Genomic DNA, 27,251 nt, shown 5'->3' on the forward strand with positions numbered 1-27,251 from the left:
AAGAAAGGGCAAAGAGAGGGAGGGAAAGAGAAGTGGAGAGGAAAGAAAGAAGGAAGGAGAAATGCAGGGAGGGAGGGAGGAGAAATGGAGGGAAGAAGGAAGGAAGGAGGAAGAATGAAATGAATGGAGGGACAGGGAAAGGAAGGACTTTTGGGGGGGAGTAATTTTTTAAAAAAATTCTCTCAACATACATTCAAACAATACAGTGTACCATCTAATTTTCCATGAATAAAATTCAGTCCTGTATTTTGTTAGTAACTAATATCAATCATCAAAAAAGTTGCAAACTTTTTTTTCTAATTTTGTCATCCAGTTACATACATTTTCTTTTAATTATACCACTATATACCAAGGGCGGGCAATTAATTTATAATTATAATATAATTATAATATATAATATATAATTATATATATATAACTTATAATATAATATATAACTTATAATATAATATATAACATAATATAATATAATATATAATTATAATTTATAATTATAATATAATCAACTCAGCTCTACCCAATAATATACAGTATTGGGTAGAACTGAATCAATTATATTAGTCCGACCCTCAGTTTCTCATGCGGCCTATGGCAAAATTAATTGCCCAGCCCTGTGTTAGAGTGATATAATTTCCTTACAAACTATTCCTAACAGAACATTATTCACGGTTTCCAACTTAACCTCTGTTATTTTTCTGAAGTCTATTTTTGGATTCTAAAGAATCTCGGTTTCCTTATTGTTTGCTCAAGTGCCGTACAAGTGCATGGCTTGTGGAGAGAAAAAAATGTAAGAATATATACAGTATTTTAGGTCCCTCGAATGATTTCAGGCCAGTTGACAGAACCATATTTTAAGGGCCTTCTGGAAGGCCAATAGAGTCTGAGCCAGCCTCATTTTTAGGAGAAAGACATCCCACAGAGCAGGGACCTTGGTTAAAAAAACCCATCCTTTCTCCTAGATCAGTGATGGCGAACCTTTTTTGGCTCGAGTGCCAAAAGGGCGCGAGCACGTGTGATAAAGCATACGTACTATACGTGCCCACGCCCCTAAGGCAATGCCCTCCCTCTGTGCATGCGTGCACAACCCCCACACTGCCCCCCTGCACATGTGCACAGGGCTCACTGAAGCCTCTGGAGCCTGTGGATGGTGAAAAAGATTCCAACTTATTTTTGGCCTTCCAGAGGGTGTGGGGTGTTCTGCCGGGCTCTCTGATAGAAGCCTCCCGAAAATTCACGGGTACAAATTTCAGACACACACACGTTTGAAATTTCAAAACAATGTCCTTTATCACAAAATTCAAAAGAAACAAAGCACCCTTTTTGTATTGCAAAGAGCACTCTTCTCCAAAACAACCTTGTCGGCTGTACAAGTCCCTTAATCAGTCCTTAAGTTCTTAGCTAGTAGCTGTGAAGAAACGTCACAGCCCTCCTTCTTCCCACGAAGTGAAACATACACACACACTTTACTGTGCTTTGGGTCAAAGGCGTGAAAAATCCACAAACAAAGTTCAGACACAGCGAGGCATGATCCTGAAGAACTGCGATCAGATAATCTTCCACAATGGCTAAACTAGTACGCTGCTATTTATAGCAGCAGTTCTAATTACTGGAGCCCCACCCAAACACAGGTGGCCTCTCTTATCTCCTGTAATATTTCCTCAATTGGTCTCTTCGATGCATAAGTCTGCGCCTGCGTGGGTCTAACACTTCGTCATCCGAATCGACCAAAGATAATAGTGATTGGCTTCCTGGGCTGTGTGCCAAGCCCCCTCTTCCAAGTCACCCCTACCTTCTTCTTTGTCCAAGGAAACTGCACTCCCTGACTCTGCCGGCAACAAAACAGGCCTAGGACATGTTGACGTTTCCCCTGCCTCCACCTCCACATTTCCTGGGGCAGGAGCCGGCAACAAAACAGCCCTAGAGTTTATATGACTGAACTCCCTGACAAACGTAATTTGCAACATGCCTCTCCTGCCAGACCTGCAGAGGTGGGTACATGTAAGAGAGGCAGGCCCCTGAATAACCCAGTCTTATCTCTTGTAGGGCCTTAAAGCTTATATCCAGGACTTTGAATTGGATCCAAAAACCAATTGACAACCAGTGCAGCTCACGAAGCAGAGAAGTAACGTGTGCAGATATTGAGGTACACGTAACAGGTGGTATTCACTTACCTTCCCTACCGGTTTGCAAATGGGGGGGGCAGCGCAATCTCCTCCGCACATGTGTGTGGCCTTCCACATACGTGCTGTGCACACGCAGCTAGCACACATGCGCTTCAAATGTGCTTAAATGAGATGGCATAGCCAGTCACTACTACTGGTTCGCCCAAACTGGCCTCAACTGGCTAAATACCACCCCTGACATAACGGTTTGTGCAGCTGCACTACCTGGAGTTTCCAAGATGCTCTATAAAAGCAGGCAGCTTGTTACAGTGGTCTATTTAGGGGATGACTAGGATATGAGTGATACCCACAATGATATGCATGCTAGTCTGGCAACGATTAAATGCCTGGCTGAAGACCAAATACAATTCAAATAAATTATCCACAGGACAGCCATGAATAGACAGAGACTTGACATAACTAATAACAACCCTTTAAATAAACTTTTAATCTTTTGTTGCAAATTCAGAGTCACAGAAATGAAAAAAGCTTGCAAAAACATTCTTCACAGAGAGTTACAATGAAAGCTGGGAAGATTGTTAGCATCTCAGAGCTGGAAAGAAACATATTCAGAGCAAGTAGAGCAATGAAAAAAAAGTCTGCAAAGACTAAGGGTTGGAAAAATACTCTTCGCCGAGAGTAACAATGAAAGAGCCTGTAATGCAAGAGCTGGGAAGTTTGTTAGAACCTTGTTAGGGCTGAAAAAAAAGCTTTTAAAAAGCTACATGCAGAGTATGACTCACCCAAATTTTCAGCCTCTTTTAGGGAGGAAAAAGGTGTGTCTTATATTCTGAAAAATATAGTAATCTTCCCCAGAATTACAATATTGATATATACAATCTCTCCGAGTCTGTGGAGAGGGGCGGCATATAAATTATTATTAAATTATTATATCTTTCTAGATCCATTTCTCATAGTTAGACAAGCCAAGAATATGGGTAGCATTTTTATAAACCTGGAATAGACGATATTCATGCGATCATGGCATAGAGTCAATATTTATAGTTTAAATATTCATTATCAGGTTTTAAATTATCCCAATCATTCTAATTTAATATACACTCATACTAGAACTTAGGGAGAGAAGAATCTTTATTTTACTAGTGTAGTTCTTCTACTGACTGGTTTTCAATGGGTGCTTTAGTCCAAATACTGTAGATGCCGAAATTAGAATCTATTCACATCTGCCATTTCATTCCAGTTGGTGTGGAATTTCTTTGCAAATATGTTGCTGGACTCATGCCAACAAGGGAACTACATATCAAGCCTCCCCGGAGCAGAAAAGGTCTTTGGTATGTGGTTTCCCCTTGGTTCCAGTCCAACAAAACATTTGAAGGGAATTCCCACTGCACGGTATTTTCTAGGTGGAGGGGGGAGTACTGTATTATGTATATTTGCCACCTTGAGTTACTTATAAAGTAATAAAAGCAGGATAAAAGCTAATATGCACAATACTTCAGAATCCAAAATGAGTTTTTGTTCTGTGTAAAAATAATAACCACCCAATGTTTTTGAGAATTCCTCAATGCTTCAGTTGGAATTCCTAGATTTTTAGTGGAATTTTAATTTAGTGGAATTTAGTGAAAACTTTAATTGTTATGATGCCTAACCCGATTAAAAACATGTATAATCAAACTTGATAAGTTATCTTCAAGGATTCTGCTATGAAGTTCAAGAAATAAACAGTATTTTCAATAATAACGTAGTATTGTTTTGATTGTCTCAAAACTTTAAAAGCTTAATGAGGGGTAAAACCTATATGTCACTTGATCATTTCAAAGCAGTTGCTATTGTTAAGACAAGATAATTTATTTATGCAGTGAATAAAATAAATAAAATCTTAGGTGCCTGGCTGAGCTAATTTGGTTAGCTCAAATCCTCTGCTTTGGGATGGTGCAATAATAATAATAATAATAATAATTATTATTATTATTATTATTATCATCATCATCAAACTAGATAAGTTATCTTCAAGGATTCTGCTATGAAGTTCAAGAAATAAACAGTACTTTCAATAATAATGTAGTATTGTTTTGATTGTCTCAAAACTTTAAAAGCTTAATGAGGGGTAAAACCTATATGTCATTTGATCATTTCAAAGCAGTTGCTATTGTTAAGACAACAGAATTTATTTATGCAGTAAATAAAAACAAATAAAATCTTAGGTGCCTGGCTGAGCTAATTTGGTTAGCTCAAATCCTCTGCTTTGGGATGGTGCAATAATAATAATAATAATTATTATTATTATTATTATTATTATTATTATTATTATTATTTATTAGATTTGTATGCCGACCCTCTCCGAGGAATGAAGGAGCTTCAGTCTGCTATGGGCTGCTTCTAATCCTATCTTTCTGTCTTTGTTTCAAAATACTGTATGTCTTGAATGGATTATCAAATCTGCATTTCTAAAAGGTGGCAACATCAGTTTCTGCTTGGGGGCAAGGAGTCTGGGGCTGGCTTCTGAATAGGCTGGCCCAATCTTTCTTAATTGACCCAAAATATCTGCTGGATGCTATTAAGGAAGGCCAAGCCTGCTTCCTGCCTCCATTTGTCATTTAGGGAAAGTGGTACCTCTACTTACAAACTTAATTTGTCCTGTGACCCGGTTCTTAAGTAGAAAAGTTTATATGAAGCAATTTTTCCCATAGGAATCAACGTAAAAGCAAATAATGTGTGCTAATAATGGGGAAACCACAGGTAGGGTGGAGGCCCTGTTTCCTCCCAAGAGGAGACCCTACGGAGGCTTCTCCCTGCCTTTTCCAGCCGTGTTTCCTCCCAGGAGATTCCTAGAGGCCCCACAGAGGCTTCTTCCTGCCTTTTTTGGTTACAGTTTTGGAGGATCGGATTTGTAAGTGGAAAATGGTTCTTGAGAAGAGGCAAAAAAAATCTTGAACACCCGGTTTTTATCTAGAAATGTTCGGAAGTAGAGGCATTCTTAGGTAGAGGTACCACTGTACCGTGTTTTCCCCAAAATAGGACCCTGTCCTTTATTCTTTTTTAACCCTGAAATAAGTGCTTGGCCTTATTGCCATGTACTTAAAAGCCCAATTGGGGATATCTTATTTTGGGGAAAACAGGGTATCTTGCCTTTTTTTAAAAAAAATACTCCTCAGAATATTTCATTATTCTTGGAGGGAGGCTTCCCACAAAGGAAATCATGGAATGCCAGCTGGGATCCGCATATTCTTCCTGTGTCAGGTGGAACCTAGACTCAAACTTCAAGCACAAGCAATAGAAAAATCTAAAAGGCGTAACCTAAGATAATCAACAATTTAAGATCACTAATGAAAGTAACATTTGGAACTTCTTAGATGCAAAAAAGGCCCTTGACAATTTAAAGTAGACTTTTAAAAAAATTTTAAGCTGCATTGATCTTCTTAGATGCACAGAAGGTCCTTGATAATTTAAACTGGATTTTTTTTGTTTAATTTTTTAAAGCTGCATTGATCTTCTTAGATGCAAAGAAGGTCCTTGACAATTTAAACTGGACTTTTTTGTTTAATTTTTTAAAGAAAATATATTTTGGGCATAATTTTATAAAATGAATCAAATCAATTCATACTTCGCACATAACACAAATAATTGTTGATGGAGATTTTAATAGAAATATGACCAAATCATGTGAGATATTAAAAGGAATAAGACAAGGTTGCCCATTGTCACTTCCCTTATTGATTCTAAATGTTGAAATACTAAATAAAGACATAAGATGAAAGGAACTGAAGACATTAAAAAGAGATAAACAGAGATGAATGAGTTTTTGCAAATAATTTGGTAGTGTTCTAGGAAATAAAGCCCTTCATGGCATTGGACCAGAATATCTCCGAGACCGCCTTCTGCTGCACGAATCCCAGCGACTGATTAGGTCCCACAGAGTGGGCCTTCTCCGGGTCCCATCAACTAAACAATGTCGGTTGGCGGGCCCCAGGGGAAGAGCCTTCTCTGTGGCGGCCCCGACTCTCTGGAACCAGCTCCCCCCAGAGATTAGAACTGCCCCTACCCTCCTTGCCTTTCGTAAACTCCTTAAAACCCACCTTTGTCGTCAGGCATGGGGGAATTGAAATACCTCCCCTGGGCCTATACAATTTATGTATGGTATGCTTGTATGTATGTCTGTTTAATAATGGGGTTTCTTGTAAATTATTAGATTTGTCATGAACTGTTTTTATTGTATTGTGAGCCGCCCCGAGTCTACGGAAAGGGGCGGCATACAAATCTAATTAAATAAATAAATAAATAAATAAATAAATAAATAAATGTTTTAAAGAGAATTGAATAATTAATTGGTAATTTTTTTTTAAAGTATGTTTTAAGATTAATAAACACAAGATAAAACATGTGTGTGTGTGTGTAGGTCTTGGCATATTCAGGTTTCTTCCCGTGTAAGGTTCAGAGAATCCTGACAGTGTTTCAACAAGGTCCCATTCGTCATCTCCGAGTCTTCGGAGAGGGGCGGCATACAAATCCAAATAATAAATAAATAAATAAATCTTCAGGCCGGTGCTTTCAGCTTTGTTCACCTGAGCAAAGCCGAAAGCACCACCTGAAGATGACGAGTGGGACCTCGTCGACCGAATATTTGGATGTTACTATAACAAACATGAGCTATATATACATACAGAAATAACAATTCAGTTAAGATATGGAATGAAATCAAAAGATACATTACCATGGAAAAATTACAATGTTCAAAGAATTTCTGTTAATATTTTACCTAGAATGTTACCTTTTTTTCACACAATATCTATTTTGCAAAAATTAATGTAGCATTTAGTCCAGTGTTTTTTTCAACCAGTGTGCCGCGGCACCCTTGTGTGCCGCGAGACATGGTCAGGTGTGCCGTGAAGCTCAGAGAGAAAGAAAGCAAGAGAGAGAGAAAGCAAGAGAGAAAGAAAGAGAGAGAAAGAAAGAAAAAGAGCGAGAGAGAGAGAAAGAGAACAAGAAAGAAAGCAAGAGAGAGAGAGAACGAGAAAGCGAGAGAGAGAAAGAAAGCAAGAGAGAGAGAAAGAGACGGAGGGAAGGAGAGAGAGAGAAAGACATAGAGGGAGGTAGGGAGGGAGAAAGAGAGCAAAAAAAAGAAGGAAGAGAAAGAAAGAGGGATGGAGAGAGAGAAAGAAAGTGGAAGGAAGGGAAAGAGGGAAGAAGAAATAGAGCAAAGGGGAGGAAGAGAGAGAATTTTTTTGTCCAAACTTTTTTTAGCCGCCCTCCCCCCCCCCCCGCTCAATGTGCCCCAGGGTTTCGTAAATGTAAAAAATGTGCCGCGGCTCAAAAAAGGTTGAAAATCACTGATTTTGTCAATGGCAGGATATTTTCCGATTCAGAAGTCAGAACGGACCTTGGGGGGCCTTGTAATCCAAACACCTGCTCAAGCAGGAGACCCTATACCAGGGATGGGTAAACTTTTTGCCGTCACGTTTTGCCAAAAGCGGGGAGAGTGCAGGGGGCAGTGTGAGACACATCCATAATTCAATGTGCCCCCCACTGTACATGTGACCCCCCCCCCCGCACTCCCCCTGCGTTTGGCATACAATAGCACAATGGGCCAGTTTTTTTGCTTTCCCCAGGCTCCAGAGGCTTTTTAGGAGCCTGGGAGGGCAAAAATGGCCTTCTCCACTTCCCTCCTTCAGAGGCCAGAAACGGCCCATTTCCCGATTTCCAGTGGGAACAGAAGGCCTGTTTTTTGCTCTCCACAGGCTCCAGAGGCTTTCTAGGAGCTTAGGGAGGACGAAAACAGCCTTCCCCACCCCCCGGAGGACCTCAAAAACCCAGACATGGTCAGTTTCTGAACTTCTGGTGGACCCGGAAAGCCTGGTTTTCCCCCTTGCCAGCCACAGAGGCTTTCTTGGAGACTAGGGAGGGAAAAATGAGGCCCTCTGGGGGCCAGAAGCATCCTTCCAAAGCCTGCATGTGAGTCCCTTACTTACTTCAAGACAGGCTGCTGGAGACTCCTGGGAGGGCACGTGGCCAGCCTAAAATCAGCTAGCCGGTGCACACATGTGCACTGAAGCTGCGCGCACATGTGCATTGAAGCTGATCTACAACAATGGCTCCCGTACTGACAGATATGGCTCTGTGTGCCACCTGAGGCATGTGTGCCATAGGTTCATAATCACGTCCCTATACCACTTCAGGCAAGTGGCTGTCTGGTCTCTTAAAACCCTCCAGTGATGAACACCCACAACTTCTGAAGGCACGTTCTTCAATTGGTTCATTGTTCTCACTGTTAGGAAGCTTTTACTTAAATTTATGTTGCGTTCCTCCTTTATTAGTTTCCATGGTTCCTTGTCCTGCCCGCTGGTGCTTTGGAAAATAAGTTTACTGCCCTTTTCTTTGTGGAAGCCCCTCAAATATTGGAATTGTAATATATCAGAGTAAGTTGGTCGGACTTCAATTAACTTGTTTATTTGCAAGTTAAACAACGGAACAGCGATACGTAGCAATAACAGAATGAATGTAGAATACACAAACAAGAACGCCTCAGAATCTTGACAGCTCTATTTATATAGCAACTGACAGCCCCAACAGCCAATCTGGACACAGGGAATTTCCCGCTTTTGTTGTCACCCAATCCTGGGCGACTTCCCCATTGCTGGGGACATAACACCCCTTCCTACCTGGCATGCGCAAACATAATCTTATTTATTTTATTTATTTATTTATTAGATTTGTATGCCGCCCCTCTCCATAGACTCGGGGCGGCTCACAACAATAACAAGAACAATGTAAAAAAAACAAATCTAATAATTTAAAAAAGACTAAAACACTAATCTTTTAGGAAACCCGGATGTTTGCGCAGCCTCAATGATCTTCTCGGTTCCATCGTTTCTTTAGCGGCCCCGAGCACTTCCTGTGTACCAGGCGACTGACTGGTCCCCTCCGTGGTCTCCGGATCCTGCGGTATGTTTTGTGTGGAATCAGTTACCGACGGGGGTGGACTGACTGGTTCTGTTGGCGTGGCAACAGGGTTTAAAACAGTTGGAGCTGTAACTGGGGTGAAAAGTAGTGGTAACGTTGAAACAGATGTCCCTTCTGGGTCTGGCGGTGGCCTTTCTTGGCGGCAGGCACAAAGCTGGTCGATGTGCCTCCGCCAGGTCCTCCCATCTTCTAGTTGGACTCTGTAAGAGACAGGGCCCGTTATATCGTTAACCACTCCTGGGAGCCAGTGTGGTCCCTCCCCAAAATTTTCAGCAAATACTCTGTTCCCTATGCTTAATTTCCTGCCTCTAGTTCCTTCCTCTCCTGATGTTTCTGGTGTGAAATAGGGGTATAAAAGATCTAAAGTAATTCTTAATTTACGGCCGATTAATAATTCAGTGGGACACTGATTTGTAAGGAGGCATGGCGTGGCGTGTTGTATTAACAAGTATCTATTAATCTTATTTATTTATTGATTGATTGATTGATTGATTTGATTTGATTTGTATGCCGCCCCTCTCCGAAGATTTCCTGTTAACCTGCCTAAAACATTCTTGGCTGATCTAACGGCTCTCCTAGCCCTGCCAGTAGAAGCTGGATGCCAGGGTGCTGTCCGTGCATGGTGAATTCCCAGGCTGGCCAGAAACATTTGGAACTCCTTAGCTGTAAATTGTGGTCCATTGTCGCTTACTATGACATCTGGTAGACCATGGGTGGCAAAGACCCTTTGTAATACTCGTATGACGGCGTCAGTAATTCTGGAAAGCATTCGCTCTACTTCCACCCAACCTGAATAAGCGTCTACAAGTATCAGGAAACATTGCCCTTGCCATGGACCAGCAAAATCCATATGTACCCGTGACCATGGACTCTTGGGTATTTCCCATGGGTTAGGGATAGCTGCTGGAGGGGCAGATCTTGATGCCTGGCAGTCTGGACACTTTGCAACCTTTGCCTCAATATCCTTATCTAGCCCTGGCCACCACACATAACTTTGTCCTAAATCTTTCATGTATACAATTCCTGGGTGGCTTTCATGTAATAAGTTGAGCACTTCTTTTTGTAACACAGGGGGAATGATGATCCTAGGACCCCACAGTATACAACCGTTTTGCGTGGATAACTCTACCCTCCAGGTGGTATAGGGTCGTAACTCTGGATCGCAATCATTGTTCGGCCACCCTCGTTTGATGTAATCTAGTACCTTAGGCAGTATGCTGTCTCTGGACGTGGCAGCCGCAATTAATGCAGCAGATATGGGTGCCCTCCATTCCTCAATTAATAGGACATTTGAAGCTGGGGCTGGGTCCCGCACTGGTACGGGTAAGGGACAACGACTAAGCGCATCGGCGTGAGGTAAAGCCTTGCCAGGTTGATATACTAATGTGTATGAGTAGGCTGCAAGGAACTCCGCCCATCTTGTCATGCGGGGTGAGATCAAATATGGGGTTTGCCTTGAGCCTGAGAGAACGCCCAACAGCGGTTTGTGATTTGTATATATCGTGAATTGGCGGCCATACACATATGAAATTTCTTCACTGCCGCAACTATTGCCAACGCTTCTTTGTCCATTTGGCTATAATTGCGTTCAGTGGAGGAGAGAGTTTGAGAGAAATAGGCTATTGGTGCCTCCCTCCCATTGGCCAGTACATGATGTAAAACGGCTCCAATTCCGTACTGGGGCGCATCAGCAGCTAGAATGACAGGTATAGCTTGATCATATTGTACCAACACGGCGTTTGATGACAATAATCCTTTTACAGCCTAGAAAGCAGCTTGAGCCTCTGCACCCCAATGCCAAGGTTGCTTTGAATCCAATAACCTGTGCAAAGGTTCTACAATAGTAGCCTTGTGGGGCAGGAAAGAAGTATAGAAATTAATTAGCCCCAAGAAAGCTTGCAATTCTGTTTTGTTGATAGGTGGGGGGGTTGCCTTAATGGCAGAAACATTTGCTGGAGACAGATGGATACCCTGTGAATCCACCACATAACCCAGGAATTCTACCTTAGGGACCCCTATCCAGCATTTGCTTCGTTTCAGCTTAAGGCTGGCCTGACGAAATTTTGAAAGGACACCTTTTAAACACTCCAATAGCTCCACATTAGAAGAGGCTGAGATCAAGATGTCATCAAAATAGGGCACGGCCCCGGGCAAACCAGACAGTAAACATTCCATAATACCTTGGAATATGCCAGGGGCCACGCTAGTGCCAAACTGAGACTGTAACCAAAGTTAAGGCTTCAGAAGTGGATTTGTTTACTGGAATTTGTTGATAGGTCTGAGCCATGTCCAGTTTGGCTTACATGGATCCCTGGCCTAAGGAATGAAGCAAATGGTGCACAACAGGCACCGGATAGGGGTGTGCTTGCAATGCCTTGTTCAATGTACATTTATAGTCCCCACAAATTCTCACACAGCCATCCGGCTTCGCTGGAGTCACAATGGGCGTTTCGCATTGTGCATGATCAACTGGTACAATAATTCCTTGGGTTAAGAGCTTGTCCAGCTCTTATTCGATGTTTGCTTTAAGAGCAATTGGCAACCTTCGTGGTTTTAGCTGGATGGGTGCCACCCTTGGATCCAAATGTAAAGATATTGGACTACCCTTGTAACAGCCTAAACCGTCTGAGAAAACATCTGCGAATTCAGTGTAAACACAATCAAACTCACTAGATGTGGAATGCACCCCCGTTACACCAAGCCCCAAAGTCTCAAACCACTCCAAACCACCCAACAAAGAGGGCAATGGTTTAGCCACTACAGCCAGGGCTAGCGTGCCAGTAAAACATCCCTTAGACACACTTACATTCAACTGCCCTAAAATTGGTTTTGTGTTTCCTTGATAGTCATGTAGTTGAACCTTAGAGGGCATTAATTTGTCTTTAATCAATGTAGGAAGAATGGCAGCTAACGTATGCCAAGATACGAGACTCTTTGAAGATCCCGTATAAACTTCCATATGTAAAGGATGGCCTTCAATATGAACTAATATCTAGTTTTCGATGCCCACCATTTTCTGCTGCCAAGAACACCTCTTCTTCCTCTATGGAATCCTCTCCTGACGCGATGGAATAGCAGTTGGTGCGGCGGTTGGTTGTAGTAGGTTGTGGTCTTCTGCGTGGTGCTGACTGGACAGCAGGTGGAGGGAGGTCTGAGCAGCAGACACGAGCTAAATGACCAAACTTTCCACAGCATCGGCACACAGCATTTTTGAATCTGCAATTACTCTGTTGGTGTGGATCCCTGCAGCTCAGCCAGACAGATTGCTGGTATCTCGAATAGAAGGAACGGGCAGTAGGCAGTGGAGGCACTGGTTGCCTAGCAGCTAGCATTGAGGTGTGAGTACATCGCAGCTTGGCAACTGTGACGTCAGGCGCCTCCCAGTGGTTGAAATGTTGCACTTCATAATGAACTGTAGCGGCAGTCTGAGGGGGCGTTGTAGATGGCAGATAGTGGTGAATTTCAGCAGATGAGTGTGAGGAAAGCTCAGAAGCAACAGCCTCCTCTACCGCAGCTTGTAAAGTTAATTCCTGTCGAGCCAGCAAACGGCGTTGTAGGCGCAGATCCCTCACTCCACAAATAAATTGCTCCAATAAAGACTCTTCTAATTGGGTAAATTCACACTCTTGGGCAGCCTCACGAAGCGATGCAACATAGGCATTTATAGATTGCCCCTCACTCTGGACTCGCTGTCTGAACGTGAAACGCCTAGCCACTCGCGAAGGGGCTGGAGCGTAATGAGCTTTTAATTTGTCCATTAATTCCACCCAGGGGACTCTTTCCTCGTCGCCAATGTAATACAGTAATACCTCATCTTACGAACCTAATTGGTTCCCGGGGGAGGTTCGTAAGACAGAAAGTTCGTAAGACGAAACATTGTTTCCCATAGGAAACAATGTAAAATGAATTAATGCGTGCAACGCAAAAAAAACCCAAAAAAACGCCGCTGCCTGGCTATCACCTTTTGAAACAGCGGGGGGGCTTCTCAGCATCCTCCTGAACCCGAACGCCACGCTTGAACTTCCGGGTTCGGCGTTCGGATTCAGGAGGACGCTGAGAAGCCCCCCGGCTGTTTCAAAAAGCGACAGCCAGGCGGCGGGGCTTCTCAGCGGCCTCCCAAACCCAAACTTTTGCCGAACTTCCGGGTTCGGTGTTCGGGAGGCCGCCGAGAAGCCCCGCTGTCGTCTTTTGAAACAGCCGGGGGGCTTCTCGGCAGCCTCCCGAACGCCGAACCCGGAAGTTCGGGTTTGGCGTTCGGGTTCAGGAGGACCCCGAGAAGCCCCCCGGCTGTTTCAAAAAGCGACAGCCAGGCGGCGGGGCTTTTCGGTGGCGGCAGTGGGTTCGTAAGACGGAAAAAGTTCGTAAGAGGCAAAAAATTTCCAAACCCCGGGTTCGTATCTCGGATTGTTCGTATGGCGAGGGGTTCGTATCATGAGGTACCACTGTATATCAGACTAAGTCAGTCAGACTTCAATTAACTTGTTTATTTGCAAGTTAAACAACGGAACAGCAATATGTAGCAATAACAGAACGAACGTAGAATACACAAACAAGAACGCCTCAGAATCTTGACAGCTCTATTTATATAGCAGCTGTCAGTCCCAACAGCCAATCCAGACACAGGGAATTTCCCGCTTTTGTTGTCGCCCAATCCTGGGCGACTTCCCTGTTGCTGGGGATATAACAGGAATACTGCTATTTTGTCACCCGTACTTCTTTTCTCTTGACTAGCCATACCCAATTCTGCATCCGTTCTTCATGTTTTAATCTCTAGGCTTTTAACCATCTTAATTGCTCTTCTCTGAACTTTTTCCAAAGTTTCAACATCCTTTTTGTAATGTGGTAACCAAAACTAAATAGAGTATTCCAGGTGTGATCTTATTAGGTATTAATACTTTGCATGAAGTTGATTCTATATCTCTGTTTATACACTCGAGGATTGTATTAGCATTTTTGGCTGTTGCCACACATTCCTGGCTCATATTTATGTGAACGGGAGGATTTCACATAGAAACATAAAAGACTGACGACAGAAAAAGACCTCAGACCATCTAGTCTGCCCTTATACTATTTCCTGTATTTTATCTTAGGATGTTTATCCCAGACATGTTTAAATTCAGTGATTGTGGATTTAACAACCACGTCTGCTGGAAGTTTGTTCCAAGCGTCTACTACTCTTTCAGTGAAATAATATTTTCTCATGTTGTTTCTAATCTTTCCCCCAACTAACCTCAGATTGTGCCCCCTTGTTCTTCACTTTCCTATTAAAAGCACTTCCATCCTGAACCTTATTTAACCCTTTAACATATTTAAATGTTTCAATCATGTCTCCCCTTTCCCTTCTTTCCTCCAGACTATACAGATTGAGTTCATGAAGTCTTTCCTGATAAGTTTTATGCTTAAGATCTTCTATATTTTTGTAGCCTGTCTTCGGACCCTTTCAGTTTCATCAATATCTTTTTGTAGGTGACAATTTACAACTACATTGGCTCTGATCTGACCTAACAGTAGTTCATAAAATCATATACCAAAATGTCCCTCCTGTTAGTGACTACTTCAACCATAAAAACACATGAGCATGTAATAGATTCAAACTAGATTGCAGAAAATACGACTTCAGCAATAGAGTGATTAACGCCTGGAACGCATTACCTGACTCTGTGGCTTCTTCCCCAAACCCCAAAATCTTTAACCTACAGTTGATCTCTCCCCTTTTCTAAGTGGTTTTTAAGGGCCATGCATAAGCGCACCATTGTGCCTACCGCCTGTGTCCTACTGTCCTATTTTATCATTATTCACTACTTACGTTATGCTTATAACAACTACAATCCTATACCTGTTGGACTAAATGAATGAATGAATAAATAAGTAAGTAAATAAAATAAAATTAAATTAAATTAAAATTGTTATGTTTGTTCTTCCAGATCAGGAAATGGCATCCACATGAGCTATCACAAAATAACAATAACGTTTCTCCCGCAGATCAAACGCATGGAAACGACCAAGATCAACCAGACTACTCACCGTTTCCTCTTCAGGTTTCCAGAGGCGGCTGTCCTGGAGTCCTGGCGGCTGTACGGCCGCTTCAACATCCATGGGCCAGGATAACCCTTGCCAGGACGGAGCGGCACAGGAGCCAGCCGACCAGGAGGACAACTCCCTGCAAACTGAACTGCGCAGGTCTGGGCGAGTCAGCAAACCACCAACCAGATTACAGGACTACGTCACTTACTTAAATGATTGACATTTTGTTCAACCTATGGGGGGAGGGGTGTTATGTTTGTTCTTTTAAAATGGTGTTATGTTGCAAGCTGTATAATAAAGGTAATAGCTGATTGGAACAGGGCGACCAATAAGCAGCCTGCTAGCACAACCAATGGGAAGCCTGGGCGCGACCAATGAGGAGCCTCCGGTCTCAGCCAATACAAAGCTTCAGCGCCAAGTCTTGAAACATTGTCACCAATCCCTGCGCTAGTAACCATGTATATAAGGTGCGGGTTATGCCACTTGTTCCCATTATTACTTATACATCGAGGTGGTCACTTCAACTGTTCCTGAATGCCAATAAAGAGCTGCTAGCCTTTTCCCGAGCCTCCAGCCTGATTTAACAAAAATTAAAATAAATGACTTCGTATTTACTGACAATCCTGTGCTGGACTCTTCTCCAGTGTCCTGGGGTTTTATTTTTATAGTGGTATTTTTTCCCCTCAGACTTTCCATTGCTCAGGGAAGCCCTGTGTCCGGGGATCAAACATAGCGGGGCCATAGCTATTTATAACTTCAGGATTGGAGGGGGGGGATCGCCTTTCCTGCTGCTTAAGGCTTCCCTTGGCTATCAGTGAGAGAGGAAAAAGGATACCATACACAACATGAGGCTGGTAGCTCCCAAGGTATTTTAATGTCAGCTGACATCTGTGAGGAAATCTCCAGGTTTGTCATTCGCAGTCCCCCAAAATGGCAGTCGTCCTCACAACACTAACTAACGTTCAGTGGCTTTTTCTGCTGCTGCCAAATTTCTTCTAAATATTAACAGCTACTTTAGAAGCTGCTATGTACAGTATTGGTATAAATCTTTACATTTATAAAGATTCACACCTAAATACAGTGGTATCTCTAGCTAAGAACATCTATACTTACAAACTTTTCTAGATAAGAACCAGGTGTTCAAGATTTTTTTGCCTCTTCTCAAGAACCATTTCCCACTTATAAACCCGAGCCTCTGAAACTGTAACGGGAAAAGGCAGGGAGAAGCCTCCGTGGGGCCTCTCTAGGAATCTCCTGGGAGGAAACAGGGCCAGAAAAGGCGGGGAGAAGCCTCTGCGGGGCCTCTCTAGGAATCTCCTGGGAGGAAACAGGGCCAGAAAAGGCGGGGAGAAGCCTCTGCGGGGCCTCTCTAGGAATCCCCTGGGAGGAAACAGGGCCAGAAAAGGCAGGGAGAAGCCTCCGTGGGGCCTCTCTAGGAATCTCCTGTGAGGAAACAGGGCCAGAAAAGGCGGGGAGAAGCCTCTGCGGGGCCTCTCTAGGAATCTCCTAGGAGGAAACAGGGCCAGAAAAGGCGGGGAGAAGCCTCTGCGGGGCCTCTCTAGGAATCTCCTGGGAGGAAACAGGGCCAGAAAAGGCAGGGAGAAGCCTCCATGGGGCCTCTCTAGGAATCTCCTGTGAGGAAACAGGGCCAGAAAAGGCGGGGAGAAGCCTCTGCGGGGCCTCTCTAGGAATCTCCTAGGAGGAAACTGGACTTCCATCCTCCCTGTGGTTTCCCCAATCACAAGCATTATTTGCTTTTATATTGATTCCTATGGGAAAAATTGCTTCTTCTTACAAACATTTCTACTTAGGAACCTGATCACGGAACGAATTAAGCTCGTAAGTAGCGGTACCACTGTATAAGCAAGGGGAAGCAGGATATTACTCCTCAATGGAACCAATTCCAACCACATATTTGAAAGCCTGGGTGTTTTTGCAGAACACAAGAAGAAATAATAGCATCCAGCCTTTTCCACAAAATAATGAATTCCAGAATTACAAAGACACAACTCCTAATTTGCACTATTTCAAACTGATTAAAGATATGCAAGTCAGAAAGAGCAAATTACTTTTCTCCTTCTTTAAAAGGACTTGCTTAATTAAATCACGTAATTGCGGGAAATTTTTATGCTGAGCGGAATTCAGAAGCTGCAAGATATCATCACATTAATGATTCTTGTTTGCAATTCTGTAATCTATTTCAGGGAAATATTACTGACATTCTCTCCTTGAGGTGACTGTTCTATAGAAGACATCAATCATAATTTTGTTTTTGTATCTGTTCTATTTATTTTGAGCTAGATGTTTTTCATTGGACTGCTACATTTACTCTATTGCTATGCTTGGAGAAGCAGACTGGGAAACCATACATCTTCCATTTTTTCATAGACAATAAATATTCCTAGTTTATTTAAAATAGCAAAGGCATGTAGAAAAACTGTCAAAAGCATTTTTAATATTTCAATTTCCCGACACATCAGAAACACAGGGGTTAAACCAGTGTTTCTCAATTATTTTCTATTACGCCCCCCCCCTCGAAGAAGTAAACATTTCACGCCCCCCAATTCTCCACCAGGACGACTGTAATATTTAGCATGTTTTCACTTTAAAAACTCAAGCGGTTTATCGGCGTGATCGGGGTTGTAATGTGTTTAAGGGACGCCTTAATTACTTGGATTATGCTGTCCACTGCCAACATTTTTAGACACGATAAACAGTAAACCTGCAACTTTTACACTGCAAAAACATATGGACTCCCCAAATTGACGAGGGTAAATCAATTGGTGCAATCTACACAGACTTTTGCAAAGCCTTGATTCAGTAGTTCACGACAAACCTCTTATGAAACTAAAAACCTATGGCATCTCAGGACCTGAGCCTCAGTAGGTGGCAGCATGAAGCCAATCTTGAAAAAATAAGACCAATCAAACCTGGTTAGGTTTCTTGGATGAAAGATTACCTGGGATTGTAAGGGCTATAAACCAAAATGGCTAGCTGAAAAATATGTGTCATGAAGCAGCAACCTAATTCAAGAAAATGATCTGAAATTTTCTGGAAAGCCTTTACCCTTCATACTTTAGAATAGAAATCAAAATAGAATAGAATAGAATTAGAAATAGAATAGAATTAGAAATAGAATATTTTTATTGATCAAGTGGGATTAGACACACAAGGAATTTGTCTTGATGCGTATGCTCTCAAAGTACATAAAAGAAAAGATGCGTTCGTCAAGAATCATAAGGTACAACACTTAATGATAGTACGGGTACAAATAATCAATCATAGGTTCACATAATGGAAAAAATATAGAAGTAGAAGCTGAACAAACACATCCAGACTAGAAATTATGTATGTTTTTAAATCAGACTCATGGCTATATCCCTCCTAGGGACTTCGCACATTAGCACAATTATGGGATGATGTTCTGCCAGTAATGATAGTAGGTGTTGGTTTTTTTGTCACAACAGGGTACATAAAGTGCCAATGAATCATTGGTGATTTAGGAAATGGCTTAAGATTCCAAACCCTACTCCTTTAGAACTCCAGGCAGAGGTTTATAGCTTCTTTCTAGTCTCTGGTATTTTAGCAAAAATTTGGATGCTTTTTAAAATTAAACAGCAGTTGTATGAACAATTGGGTGGAAATGATCATGCAAAAACCCTGCCATCCTATTCTGTCCTCTCCAGCATTTTCTACCAGTCTATTCATTTTTTGCAGATATCTTTAAAAAAACACTAACTTCTGTTTTCAGGTGTAGCACAGCAGCAAAAACAGACTGTGCCAAGTTGTGAGAATTACTAAGTACACTACAGTGTTCCCTCGCTTTTCGCGGGGGATGCGTTCCGAGACTGCCCGCGAAAGTTGAATTTCCGCGAAGTAGAGATGCGGAAGTAAATACACTATTTTGGGCTATGAACAGTATCACAAGCCTTCCCTTAACACTTTAAACCCCTAAATTGCAATTTTCCATTCCCTTAGCAACCATTCAGATTATTACTCACCATGTTTATTTATTAAAGTTTATTTAAAAATATATTTATTAAAGGCAGACGAAAGTTTGGCGATGACATATGACATCATCGGGTGGGGAAAACCGTGGTATAGGGAAAAAACCCGCAAAGTATTTTTTAATTAATATTTTTGAAAAACCGTGGTATAGACTTTCCGCGAAGTTCGAACCCGCGAAAATCGAGGGAACGCTGTATTCTATTTTATTCTCCTAGAACCAGCAAAAGAATCCATGGCAGCCAAATACATTAACGGAATCATGGATCTTATAAACCTTTGCTTCACTAACCACATTCAATTTTATTGACAAATATATACAGAAAATCAAAAACTCCAACAAGGATCCGCACTCTCAGGATCCACAGCAGATGCTATACAACCTCTAGAAACTCTAGCACTGTTATAAAGAAGGAACAACTAGAGAAGACTCATGCAACCATCATCATTTTCTAAAGAAATAAAATTCACAAGGGAAAAAGAAAACACTCCCATCCTTCCTAGATATTCCTTTTTAAAAAAATGTTTTAATCGTTTTTGAATAAATATACACAAAACAAAATAGATATACCATAAACGTAATGAAGACATAATGAATATAAAATTTGGAACATTTAAAGCCCTTTTTCTGTCAGAAGCTCTTATTGGATATGAAGCTTTGTTAATATTATTATGATTGCATAGTCTTGATTTATACCATAAATAAAATTACTTCAAGAACATTTATTGAACTACTAGACGATATCCCTGTGTAATTTTACTTCATTTATCATTTCTTTCTTTTAGCCAATTATAAAATTTATTTCACATTTTGTAATAATCAGATTCCTCTTTTAATTTCAATTTCCTTGCAAGCATAATTTTTAAAATTATCATTCCTTCATTCGGTATCTCTTTATTTTTCCGTTGTTGTGCATAAACAATCCTGGCTGCTGTCAAAATATGAATGATGAGGTACTGAATTTATTTTTTATAAACTTTATTGAATATACCTAACAGAAATAACTCGTTTTTTTCTCAATTTCTTCTTTTATCATTTCTTTTAACCCAAATAACTACCTATTCCAATACACCCCTGCCTCCGAGCAAGTCCACCATACATGATAAAATGTTCCGATTTCTTTTTTTACATTTTCAACACACACATGATATATTTGGAAACATCTTTGATATTCTTAAGGGAGACAGATGCCAACAATAAAATATTTTGCACTAGTTTTCCTTGAACACAGTGGATCTTCTATATACTATTATACTTACATGTTATGCATTTATATATATATATATATATATATATATATATATATATATATATATACAGTATATATATATATACACACACACACACACACACACACACACACACACACAATGTGCTTCTATTTTAGCTCGTTCTTTTCATTTTGTTTTCCTATGCCGAATGCATTGATACCATCTGTCCCAAATTTCAAAGTATTCTGAATCTTTTTGGTCTCACATATTGATTGTTAATCATTGCACATTTGTATATTTTTCAAGTTATTGTACTTTTGGGGGAAATTTCTGAATCTTTCCAGAATTGGGCAAAGGTGATTCTAGCTCCCATGGTAATATGAAGTATCAGATATTTGATATTCTTGGGATAGGCTTTTTTGAATTTTCCTAAGAGGAGGAGTTCCGTGTATATTCAATTTGAAGTTGTGTGATTTCTTGCAATCATTTGTGTATTTTAATCCGAAATCTTTTGGTATCAGGGCACAACCACCACATGTGAAAGAAGGTGCCTAAATGTTTTTTACATTGCCAGCAGATTTTTCTGTGGGCCTTCTCCGGGTCCCATCAACTAAACAATGTCGGTTGGCGGGCCCCAGGGGAAGAGCCTTCTCTGTGGCGGCACCGGCCCTCTGGAACCAATTCCCCCCGGAGATTAGAACTGCCCCTACTCTTCCTGCCTTCCGTAAACTCCTTAAAACCCACCTTTGCCGTCAGGCATGGGGGAACTGAAACATCTCCCCCTGGGCACGTTTAATTTATGCATGGTATGTCTGTGTGTGTGTCTGTTAGCATACGGGTTTTTTTTTAAAAAAAAAATATTTAAATATTTTAAATTTGTCTGATTGCTTATGATTTGTTTCTACATGTTGTGAGCCGCCCCGAGTCTTCGGAGAGGGGCGGCATACAAATCTAAGTAATAAATAAATAAATAAATAAATAAATCTTGTAACTTGCAATTAAGTGTCCATAGTTTTTCCTATTTATCCAGATCAATTGGGTGTCCAAAGTCTTTTGCCTAACTAATCATAGGATCTTTCACCATCTCTTCTGCTTTATATTGGATTTAAAAAAAATTACCTGGATATTCTCAACAGGAGATTAACAGCCATCTCCCACAAGAGTTATGTAAGAACGCAATTCAGATGAGTACACAATAATTGCACTGGAGCAACCCAGAACGCCACAATAATTTATTTGTTTGTTTGTTTGTTTATTTGTTTGTTTGTTTGACTTCTATGCCACCCACCCCCATTACATAAAAATGGGAAACTTAAAAGTAGGGAAGAACTGTATAATCAGAATATAGAAATAGATTGGTGGCCGTATACACAGATATAATCTCGCTATAATATAGACATAAAAAATGAAGTAATTGGAAGTGAATTAAGTGCATTAGATAAACTATTGACAGCCCCAGAAACTAAAAGTATAGTGATACCTAGTCTTACAAACCCCACGTCATACAAACTTTTTGAGATACAAACCCGGGGTTTAAGATTTTTTTGCCTCTTCTTCCAAACTATTTTCACCTTACAAACTCAAGCTACCGCCACTGGGATGCCCCGCCTCCAGACTTCTCTTGCCAGCGAAGCACCCGTTTTTGCACTGCTGAGATTTCCCTAAGGCTCCCCTCCATGGGAAGCACCACCTCCGGACTTCCGTGTTTTTGCGAAGCTGCAGGGGAATTCCAGCAGCGCAAAAATGGGCGCTTCTCTGGCAATGGAAGTCCGGAGGTGGGGTTTCCCAGCGAGAGAAGTCTCAGCAAAATCACAGCATCACAAAAACACGGAAGTCCGGAGGTGGAGTTTCGAGGACTTCCATTTTTTTGCGATGCTGCAATTTCGCTGAGGCTTCCCTCGCTGGGAAACCCCACCTCCAAACTTCCGTTGCCAGCGAAGCACCTGTTTTTGCGCTGCGGAGAATCCCCTGCTGGGATTCCCCTGCAGCATCACAAAAACACGGAAGTCCGGAGGTGGAGTTTCGAGGACTTCCATTTTTTTGCGATGCTGCAATTTCGCTGAGGCTTCCCTCGCTGGGAAACCCCACCTCCAAACTTCCGTTGCCAGCGAAGCACCTGTTTTTGCGCTGCGGAGAATCCCCTGCTGGGATTCCCCTGCAGCATCACAAAAACACGGAAGTCAGGAGGTGGGGTTTCCCATGGAAGGGAGACCCAGGGGAATCCCAGGAGCGCAAAAATGGGCGCTTCAGCTGGCAAAAGGGGTGAGTTTTGGGCTTGCACACATTAATTGCTTTTCCATTGATTCCTATGGGAAACATTGTTTCATCTTACAAACTTTTCACCTTATAAACCTCGTCCTGGAACCAATTAAGTTTCGTATGACGAGGTATCTAAATTTTACAACTACTGTACATGTTACAATATGAAAGAAATGAAGAATTGGTTAAAGGGCCCATGGTAGCCTGGGCCCAAAATATTGTGCATAATATTCACCTGGCAGATTGAGAACAGATATGGAACAGGAACTTCAAAATATCAAAATCAGTATCATATAAAGAAAATTATTACAAAATGTTCTACAGATGGTATTTGGCTGCGACAGGATTGGCAAAGATTTATCCAAATCTGAATCTGCTGGCAATGTAAAAAACATTTAGGCACCTTCTTTCACATGTGGTGGTTGTGCCCTGATACCAAAAGATTTCGGATTAAAATACACAAATGATTGCAAGAAATCACACAACTTCAAATTGAATATACACGGAACTCCTCCTCTTAGGAAAATTCAAAAAAGCCTATCCCAAGAATATCAAATATCTGATACTTCATATTACCATGGGAGCTAGAATCACCTTTGCCCAATTCTGGAAAGATTCAGAAATTTCCCCCAAAAGTACAATAACTTGAAAAATATACAAATGTGCAATGATTAACAATCAATTTGTGAGACCAAAAAGATTCAGAATACTTTGAAATTTGGGACAGATGGTATCAATGCATTCGGCATAGGAAAACAAAATGAAAAGAACGAGCTAAAATAGAAGCACATTGTGTGTGTGTGTGTGTGTGTGTGTATATATATATATATATATATATATATATATGTAGATTGTTCAGAGTTCGGGTTTTGCCCTGTGTAATGTTTTGCATGTCTATGCGACGTTTCGGCGAAATCACATTCACCATCATCAGGCTGGAGTTCCAATCTTTGTGTTTTTGCAAATGAATATTAGCAACTGACATTTCTTCTTAGCATGTAGTGTGGGGGTGGAGATTTGCTTTGAATGTAGCAAATAGATTGGGTGACTATGCTTCAGTGATCTGATTGGTTGGTGTAATCATGGTTATTAGAAGGAATGGCATGAAGATTATGAAGTGTTTTGTTTAAGGCTGATATCCAAATATAAAATTCTAAAATCATAATAATTAAAGGATTGACATATTGATTATAATGAAGTGTTTATTTTGTTTAAGGCTGGTTTCCAAATCTCTGGCAGGCGCGAGGTATCATCCCTTTTATTTAAACAAAAGGATCTCTTTTCAATTTCGATAGCTTCTAGAGAGATTCTTCTATATAAATTCTCTGTTTTGTGGAGTAATTTAGTTTTTTCAAAGTCAATTTCGTGCCCTGTTCTTTTAATGTGCTGGACAAGGGAGGAGGTCTTCTCCTGTTTCTTGACTGCATTCATATGTTCTGCCATGCGCTGGCTCACATATATATATATATGCATAACATGTAAGTATAATAGTATATAGAAGAGTACAATGTATAAATACACAAATATTCAGCATAATAGTATAAAATATAAGTATATTATCTATTTTATTAAAATAAGATTAAGTGTAGTGTGATTAAATGTATATAAGTTTACAAAATGTAATGAAGCTCAAAAGAAAAATATGCAAGAATGTACCAATGCAAGAACTACTTACTGTATTTATTATGATTTTGATTTTGTCTTTTTAATGAAAAATAAACTATTTTTTTAAAAAAATACAGAATATAAAAGAAAAAGAATATTAAAACAATAAAATCCTATTATAAAACCTACAAAGACAACAGTCCCCTCATACATGAATACCACTCATGCACAGTTCATGTAATATTCAGATGTAATAAGGAAAAGTGCCTTCCAACAAAATGAATACCCACCACAACCTTGTCAAAAATTGCCTTACCACTTAGTCCACCACAGCAAGCCAAAGCAAGCTGTGAAGCGAAAAACAAACGGCACTAGTAGGGTTACTACTGTGAATAAACAGGGAGCAAACCCCACCTTCATTAGGAACCGATGATGTTACCTAATCGGGCAATGAAACGCCTGCAAACAACCCATCTCAGAGAGCCTCAACGATTCCATTTCCCCGGGAAAATTCTTTTCCCGGGGAAACCCTGGGAGGAAGGCTGGGCTCGCAGGCTTACTTTGACTCGGTCCCGGTTCTCTCCGTCCTAGTCCAAACTCATGCAAATAATAAATAAAATAAATAAATAAACCAGCTTGCAATCGCCCGCCAATTTGCAAAATCTCCGGTCGCAAAACCCGGATCGCAAAGAGGGGAATCCGAGCGTCCACGCAGGTTTTGCTAAGCTTAAGGGTTTTGCTTCCAACTATCTGCTTTGCAAAAAGAAAGAAAGAAAAGAAACCCTGCCCGATTCAGTCCACGTCTCCAAAAAAACGAACCAAGCGGCGAACTCAGTTTTGCCCGGGTTCCTCTTTGGTGATGAAAAGCGGCCGGTTCCCTACGTTAACACAATCGCGCGAAGCGCCCCAAAAAAAGAGGTGAAAAATGCAAGGGGTTTGACCAGTCCAGTTACACCCAACCGAAGTTAAAAGAGGTAAGCCACCACTACCACTAATTTATGGCTAACCTAGTCAGCCTGAATGATGATTTGGGATTTAGCATAGGAGTAGAATAAAATAGTAGAGTAGAATAGAAAAGGAGTAGAACAGAGTAGGAGTGGAATAGGAGTTACAGTAGAGTAGGAGTAGAATAAAAAAGTAGAATAGGAGTAGAGTAGAATAGAATAGAAGTAGAAAAGTAGAATAGGAGTAGAATAGGAGTAGAGTAGAATAGAATAGGAGTGAAAAGGAGAATAGTAGAATAAAATAGGAGTAGAATAGGAGTAGAGTAGAATAAAATAGGAGTGAAAATGAGAATAGTAGAATAAAATGGGAGTAGAATAGAATTATTTACTGGCAAAGGTGTGATTGGACACACAATGAATTTGTCTTCGGTGCATATGCCCTCAGCGTTACATAAAAGAAAAGATGCATTTGTACCCATCCCGAAGCGATGCAGGCCGGGTTGTATTCCCTCCACAACCACAGCCACAAACAAGGTGCGTAAATTTAGCCAGATTTCAGGTTCGTGCCAATTCCCTTAGGGCTTCCCTCGGAAGAAGCTCAGACACCCTGCTTCATTCGGCCAACCCTAAGACCGCTGAACCTGTCACCGAGAAATCCCGGCAAGTTTCCCGCGCGTAAAACCTTTTTCTCTCTCTCTCTCCTTGCGTGCCTGGAGCCAACAATGAGAGGTTTTTTTTTAATTATTCCCGCCGAAAAACCGCTCAGACGGTCGGACGGCGCCACCTGAATTTTTTCCCCACTCCGGTAATGTGGGGAGGATCGGGCGGGAAATGCCGACGAGCACCCACAAGGCTTCGTTTCCTCAGTTTGCGCCCCCGCGGCTTTTGCGCGCAACCCGGAGAAGCCTTTTGCAGCCTCTTCGCGCTCGCCTTTTTTCCCCTCAAACGCCCGCAGTTTCCTATTCTGGAATAACATAAAGCGCACCCCGATACCGCTTCCACGCTTTTTTTTTTCAAGCAGAAAAAGGAGGATCCGAGGCGGGCTTTATTTTGTTTTATTATTTTAATTTATTTTATTCCTCCCCTACCAGACCTGCGAGGTGGTTCCTCAGAAGCGTCTCGCCCCCCCCCCCGGCGCCCCAAAGATCGCCAATCCGGTAGGTGTCCCGCCGAACAGATCCTTCCCGGAGCCGAGCCGCCTTCCCACGACCCGTTCTGCCAGCTGGGAAGGCGAAAGTCGAGGCTTGGAGCGAGTTTGCCCCCCGGAGCGCCCCGCGCTTCTCTCCTTAGACGGCGCCCGTCTTCGGGGCGCACAGCTGAGAAGAGGATGAAACCCGCTCAGCCCTTACCTGCTCGGCGGGGAGGGCTTGCCGGGAGCCCTCTTCCCCCGCGGGGAGCCGCTCGGGAGGAGACGACATGCTCTGCCCTCCCGCCTTCGCCGCCGCTCGGCCCGCCGTTGTGGCTTTGAGGGCTCTTGAGGCGGTCGCGGCGGTAAAAGCCAGCCCGTTTCCCTCGCCCCCCGCCCCACGGCACGCAGGCGGCTCCCGAGTGGGGGTGGCTCCCGTTCGGCCACCCCACCCCCCATCAGCCCCGGCCGGGTCCGCGTCGGAGCGTCCGGAGGAGAAGCCCCCCTAGGCTCCCCGGCCTGTCAGGCAGGAAAACGGACGCAGCGCGAGGAGAAGGGCTCTAGCCCTCCCCCGCCAGCGAAATGCTCTGTCCTACACATTGACAAAAAGAATCAGAACACCAAATTCAAGCTGAATAAACAAGAACTTACAGACAGCCCTCACTCTGTAAAAGACCTTGGAATACTCATATCAAATGACCTAAGGGCCAAAACCCACTGCAACCATATAGCCAAAAAGGCTTCAAGAATTGTTAACTAACCAGAGCATAAAAAACTTTTGACAGGCCAATCCTTGAATACAGCTCATCAGTCTGGAACCCACACCACATTTTGGACATAATACCCTACGGAACTAGACTTACAATCCTGGGTCTAGAAAGCCTAGAACTACAACATCTTAAACATGATCTAAGTATTGCGCATAAGATCATATGCTGCAACATCCTGCCTGTCAACAACTACTTCAGCTTCAACCGCAATAACACAACAGCAACA

General features: G+C 41.9%; 1 protein-coding gene across 1 annotated transcript in view; it reads right to left on the bottom strand.

Moving 5' to 3' along the window:
• The window catches only part of CORIN (corin, serine peptidase), a 147,681-nt gene extending 121,078 nt beyond the window's left edge, over nt 1-26,603 (bottom strand). The window contains exon 1 of the mRNA XM_070757206.1: nt 26,479-26,603. Coding sequence (XP_070613307.1) covers nt 26,479-26,547 — 69 coding nt within the window. The 5' untranslated portion in view covers nt 26,548-26,603. The remainder of the gene's footprint in view (nt 1-26,478) is intronic.
• Nucleotides 26,604-27,251: the final 648 nt, after the last annotated feature.

Source organism: Erythrolamprus reginae, chromosome 7 (genome assembly GCF_031021105.1).
Source record: "Erythrolamprus reginae isolate rEryReg1 chromosome 7, rEryReg1.hap1, whole genome shotgun sequence".
Taxonomy (NCBI): domain Eukaryota; kingdom Metazoa; phylum Chordata; class Lepidosauria; order Squamata; family Dipsadidae; genus Erythrolamprus; species Erythrolamprus reginae.